The 6,641-nt window shown below is 42.7% G+C and overlaps 1 protein-coding gene across 1 annotated transcript; it reads right to left on the bottom strand.

Annotated features, from left to right (window-relative positions):
• Window positions 1-2,898: 2,898 nt before the first annotated feature.
• LOC147635082 (histone H3-like centromeric protein cnp1) lies at window positions 2,899-3,282 on the bottom strand. Its single transcript, XM_086803347.1, has one exon. It carries the CDS (start codon window positions 3,280-3,282, stop codon window positions 2,899-2,901), a length of 384 nt encoding a protein of 127 aa, XP_086659473.1.
• Window positions 3,283-6,641: the final 3,359 nt, after the last annotated feature.

Raw genomic sequence — 6,641 nt, 5'->3', positions numbered from 1 at the left:
CCAAATATACATAAGGCATTTTCTCATAATAATAAAAAGACACAATCCCCCTTTGTGCTATAGAGAGCTCTTGTTTGTGTCTTGAGAGAGATTGAAAGAGAGTATTCTAGCATTGTGCCTCTTCTATGCTTGTATGATTCATGCTTGTGTGGGGGAGTGAGAGAGAGTGATTGCCTTATGCGACGGTGTGAGAGTGTGGAGGTGGAGCTTGGAGGTTTGGAGCTTAACAAGTGAGCTTGGAGGCCTCAAGGGACTCAAGTTCAAAGCATTGGTAAGTGCCCTACGATGGTGGTGATCTATTGCTCATCCTTTAGGTGAATGCATTGAGTTCCCTCTTGGAGGTGTGGTAGCCCATAACATTTTTGGCACCACTACCAGGGAAACACCTTTGTTTCTTCCTTCCTCTTGGAGTTTCAGCTCCCATTGCATAAGATTCATGATTGCCTTTGCATTCTAGTAGTGCATTGTGTAGGAAATGAATGGATACGAATTGTGTGAAAGTAAAAAATTGTGTGAAATTGGTTGTGTTTGTTGTGTATATATGTAGTGGAGTGGTCTTGGAATAGAGCTTCACTATTTTTTCTGGTTAATTTTAATATTTGCAGCATTAGAAGCATCAACGTGAATGAGCAGGTTGGTGTTCTATTTTTCTTCTTTTCCTAGCTCATGTCGGACAAGATTTCCACACTATCGCTATCCCAACCTCCTATGAAGAGCACATTCCACTCGATCTCATTGAGTGGGATATTTCTTTTGCTATTTACATCTTAAACTCTAATGTTCAAGAGCCATAGGATGATGACATCTAGGATCTCCCTCTAGTGGAATACATAGACACAGAGCCAGAGGAGACCACTCTAAACCCTGTCGTTGAGGCCACAGAGAGCTCTCGCATAGCGCATGCATCCATCCATCCTGCTGAAACCCAAAATCATGACCCACCACTAGCTTCATTGAGTGCCATCACCATCGAAGGGGTGGAGTACTTCCTCATGCAAGATGTGTTGGAGCTCTTGGACTTGAGGGAGGAGGAACTACATAGACACAGAGCCAGAGGAGACCACTCTAAACCCTGTCGTTGAGGCCGCAGAGAGCTCTCGCATAGCGCATGCATCCATCCATCCTGCTGAAACCCAAAATCACGACCCACCACTAGCTTCATTGAGTGCCATCACCATCAAAGGGGTGGAGTACTTCCTCATGCAGGATGTGTTGGAGCTCTTGGACTTGAGGGAGGAGGAACTATATAGTATACTTGTGTGGGATGCCAGTGATGATTTCCTCCACTTTGATTACCAAGAAGCCCTACCACAGGTTGATGAGATAAGGCAATATGTATTAAGAGACTAAGGTTATGTAGAAGGGGATGAGAAGGGTGTGTGTGTGTGAAGGGACTTAAGGTCTACTAGCTCATCTATTTAAAGGTGGAGCTAGAAGGCATTTTTGTATTGAGCAAGGCCTAGTTGTATTCATAAACAACTTAATAAGTAAGATATTGTTCTTGTATTTTGTGAGTCTCTTTCCTCCACACACTTGATCTATCATGAGCACCACGTTTTCTTAACATGGTATCTAGAGCCTTGGTTGATTAGGCCCCCTTGTGGTGTAGAATAGGTCAAAAATTCTCATTTTTTCCTTATCTTTTCATGTGTGGAGCTCAACCCCCTGCTGGTGGAGGACCTCTAGCCATTCGTGGAGGCCTCATCTTGGGGAGATCTCAACTGAAGAAATGAAGAGGAGGTCCGATATCTGGAGGCACCCTTGCAGAAGGAGCTGGACGAAGCAAAAAAGGTATCTCCTTTTACCAGTTGCTCCCCATATTTGATATTTAGGGCCTCTAGGGCATGTAGACCCCACATGTATGATCCCATGCCCATCAAAGGCTAGGAAGTGTACTGTTCGAAGGCTCGTGTGTGGGAAGCCCTGAATTTGTAAAAATCAGGGCTTCCCATGCGAGCCTTCGGACAGTGCACTTCCCAGCCTTTGATGGGCATGGGATCATACATGTGGGGTCTACATGCCCTAGAGGGCTTAAATATCAAATTTGGAGCTATTCTTTAAAAAAAATCATCCACTCCCATGCATTGCATGACCGATGTTGACATTAATTTTATTTTGCAAGAAATTGTGTATCTTGATGAATTTGCATCGAGGCAAAATGGAAGATCTCGGGACCAAGGAAGGGTTCAGGAATCTGAACTCAAGGAGTACATTGGTAAACTTGCCAATGATGTGATAGTCTTCCATAAGACTTGCTCTCCGGGGTATGCAGAGAACTTTTTGAAGATTAAAGCACTTACAAAGGGTGTTGCATTCAAAGTTATTCCGAGACTAAATCAAGTTTTGAAAAAGTTATTCTACTTCGATGCTCAAAGTTACTTTACTTATTCTCGACTCAAAGATCAGGGCCTTTTTTTTCTGTGGTGGCCCGCGGCAATGTTGCGGGGGTACAAGATCCCACCGTCATCAAGGCAGAGCTTGAAGGGTTCCATGTTTTGATTCCAGCCATCAAGGTGGCTTCAGAGTCTAGAGAGCCTAGTAGTAAGAGCTATGATGATTATGTAACTTTGATGACCATGTGATTTTTTATGCTATGAATGGAAATTTGGGTTACAGAGTTTTTTGTTTGATACGTGTCTTGTAATGTATTTTATTAGTTGACTCAAGAAAATAAATTAAAATTACACACGTAACTCAAATAAAAATTGTACCCATTCGAAGACACATATAAATCAACAAATTATATAAACTCAAATTAAAAGATACTTATTTGCAACGCAAGATAAGAGAAAAAAAATTAAAATATACATCAAGCTTTACATAGCTTTTGAGAATTACAATCATGTGAGATATACAAAAATAAAACTAAAGATCCTGGCCCGAAGGATCTCTTCAGCGTCACATGTGTCGCACCAATTGCATGTCCTTTTCAGTGATGGTGACCCTCTTCACATGGATAGCTGCAAACACCGTGTCACCAAAAATGTCCACTGCATACGCCTCTGTAGCCTCCTGGAGTGCCTCCAAAGCTTGGGCTGTCCACCGCATAGGTAGTGGGCTTGATGCTACGTGAGCCCAGAACCTCCTATCACGAGACGACATTGCAGATCTTGCATGATCTCTCGCACCACACGTTGGAAGGAGAGCTTCGGTATGAGCAAGTTCAGTGCCAGGCTTCCACCTACGCTTGTGATGTTGATGCTGTGGTGGTTGGACGGGGGGTACTCCACGTCCCACCTGGGGGGGCCAAACTCTTCTAGCAATTTGCATGGTGCAAGCCATGCTCTTGGAGGTGAGAGAGAGAAATGAGGTGAAATGTGTTTGGATTCAAGCTCGATGTCAGCTTGTGCCAGTTGCACTATGTGCTGGCATGTTAGGTAGTAACATGTGTGACATAAATGACCACGTCCAGCTGGTCATAGTGTGTGTGGACACAACACATGTAGTGTGTTGTAGCTTATGGATTATGGCTTTATGCATTGTGTGAGAAGGGACATGGCTTCCCTCTATGGTTAGGGTTTGACTAATATATTAGGGTTTGCTCCTGTGTGTGTGTGTCTCCTCTCCCTTTACCTGTTTTTCATCATGGTATCAGAGCCTGGTGCTCTCTATTAGGGTTTATGAGTGAGTGAGAGAAGAGGGAGAAGAAGCTGTGGAGCTTACCATTGGAGCTGTAAAGCTTGGAGCACACCGATTTTCATCAAATCTGAGAGCTTTGCCTCTGGGTGGTAAGGAATACTAAACATCCTTGAGCGGATTGTAGGTGCAAAAGCACAAACAACATCAGATTTAAGTTGCCCAAAGCAAAGAAAAATTTCTGTTTTGCAAGCTCTCCATGGAAGCTTGATTGTGGTGAATGTATGAGGCAAATGGTTGCAAATATGGCAAAGATTTATGTATCTAGAAAATGGGAATGTGTTGGAAACTCATGTGCAAGCCCTAGAGTGAATTTGGAGCAAGTTTGATGCATTGAAGTTATTAGAAAAGTACTGTTTTGAAGCCCTCACAAAAACACAGAATAGAGGTTCAATTTTGATGCAATTGGAGCCGGTCTCTTGCAAAAATCAACCAATTGATTTTTGCAATTGGAGCCGGTCTCTTGCAAAAATCAACCAATTGGTGGCTTGTGTGCATGCCTAGGAGTGTTGGGAACACACATATGTCTTCAATAGCCACAACCAGCTTGCCAAATCCTTCCAAGAGCAGGCGGCGCAGCGTGAAGGCTAGAAACAAGGTAGTTTTTGCTCATCTTGCATAAGTGGAGGCCAAATACAAGCTTTGTGATTGATTAATCTCAAGATCTTCTTAGAAATTTTATGATACACACAGAGGAGAAGGTTGCTATGTGGTTGGTTGGAGCAATTATGCATTTTGGAGCTAATTATGAGCTGATTAAAAAGGCTGTAAACAGTCATTAGTGAAATAGAGGGTCATTAATTGGCTAATTACTCCCTCAACTTTTACAATTGGTCTAATTCCTTTTACATAGAGTTAGTAGACATCATTGCTAAGCTAATGAATACCTGGTCCCTCAATTTGGACAAAAATTGAAGAAATCAGAGCACTTTTCCTACTGGTTTTACTGGTTTTTCTCAAAACAAAGAAAGGGATTTGATATTTCTGGTATGTATGCACCTTGGTTGGTGTTTGGGTGTCAATGCAAGTTATCCACACTTGATTGAACCACTACATTGCAATTTGAAGCCTTGGAAAGCATGCAAAAACAGGGTACTTTGGCTGCGTATGCCAGTTCAATTTGAATGCAATCAGAGTGATTTTCTACATCAACAGTGAAGTTCGTTGAGTACTTTGGAGTATCTGGAACACTTATTAGAGTGTGGTGCATTTGCATTGAGCCAGAGCCAAATCTACCTCGACAGAGCTAGATTCACAAAATGAGCTACGGAAGGCTCATTTACAGAATTGGACGTGTGCGGAAGGTGCATTTGCATTGAGCAAATATGTCAGACAACCCAGTACAGATTGTGGGTGAGAAGTTGGACAAAAAGAACTTCTAGGCATGGAAGTACAGGATTAAAAGCTTTCTAAAAGGAAAAGGATTTTGGAATCTTGTTACAGGTGCGGAGCCGATCTACCCCAACAACCTACACAACAAGAAGTTGTAGCTCACAAACAATGGTCAGAGAGAGCATACAAAGTTTTGCATTACTTGTCTATATATCTCGGATGCTATACTCATACATATACATGATGCTGAGAATCCCAAGGATGCATGGAATACTTTGGTAAAGCTGTTTGATACAGATACTAGTGCTCGTAAGTCTCAGTTGAGACAACAGATTCATAATGTGAAGCGGAAAGGAAGGAGTATTCATGATTATGTACAAGAGATAAAGAAGTATGCAGATGCATTGGCAACTATCAATGCCCCCATGCCTGACGATGATTTGGCAGACATTGCCTTGCGTGGTCTTGGTAAGGAGTACAAGTCTTTTGATACATCTATCTCTGTTCGGAGTACAGGTTTACCAGATTTTTATGAGTTGGTTTCACTCTTGCTTGTTGAGGAAATCAAACTCAGTGACTCTTTTCATGATGCATCTACTAGCCCATGATGATAATGGCAAGAATCATGCTTTCTATCCACAAAGGGGATTTAGAGGCAGGGGGAGATTTGCATCACGAGGTCGTGGTAATGGTCGTGGATGGCAGGATAGGTCACCACAACAGAATTTTCAGCCTTCATATGGTGCTCGAGGTGGTCGTGGATATACACCTCATAGAGGCAGAGGTAATCCTCGTGGAAGAGGAAGTTGGTGGCAAGGCCAACAAGCATCTATGCAAAATGTGGAATGCCATTAATGTGGAAAGCTTGGTCATATGCCACATGATTGTTACCGCAAACAAAATGATTTGAGAGGGGGTAGAGAACAACATGGTGGAAACTTTGCACAACATGGTGGAAATTATGCAAATGGTGGAAATTTTGCATCAAGTAGTCATGATGGTAGTGCAAATCACTTGTTTGCCATGAAACATGCCGTGGGATGTATGATGCACATGGTGACAGTGATGACACTTGGGATATGGACTCTAGAGCATCAAACCATATGACTTGTCATGGAGATGGTTTGAACATATGAAGCCAATGGATGTGAAAGGCTATGTGGAGACAGGTGATGATTCCCAGCATGCTATCACTCATGTTGGGAGTGTACCATTGGTGATGCACAATGGTGAAACAAAGTCTATGGGGCAGATGTCTTGTATGTGCCTTCTATTATACAAAGAGTTGGTCAAATGGTTGAACAAGGTTTACAGGTTCGTTTCAATGAGCATGGTTGCTTCGTTGAGGATTTCAAAAATGGATGTAGAGTCATTGTTGCCAAAGGCAAGAAAGGTCAAGGCAAAACATCTTCTCAAGGGAACACGTAAGGGTCAGCAAGTTTTCTTATAGTCAAGCTCAACAAAGCCATTGAACCTAGTATGGAGACAGAACCCTCTTGGCTCCAAGAGTTCTCTGACATCTTCCCTGACGAGCTTATAGGGCTACCGCCTCCTCGAGAAGTCGATCGTGAAATCGAGGCGATCCGTGGAGCTCAAAAACACCCTATAAAATGTCCCTTCCTGAAGCCATTGAACTTAAGGAGCAACTTTCCCAACTCATTGAGCAAGTATTC

Source organism: Cibotium barometz, chromosome 10 (assembly GCF_041138505.1).
Source record: "Cibotium barometz isolate CiBa-2024 chromosome 10, ASM4113850v1, whole genome shotgun sequence".
Lineage (NCBI taxonomy): Eukaryota > Viridiplantae > Streptophyta > Polypodiopsida > Cyatheales > Cibotiaceae > Cibotium > Cibotium barometz.
The sequence above is the reverse complement of the archived record's forward strand: the minus strand, read 5'-3'. Positions and strand labels throughout refer to the sequence as shown.

Coding starts and splice junctions, on each gene's coding strand:
- LOC147635082 (XM_086803347.1), bottom strand. CDS start 3,282: ATGGCTTGCACCATGCAAATTGCTAGAAGAGTTTGGCCCCCCCAGGTG.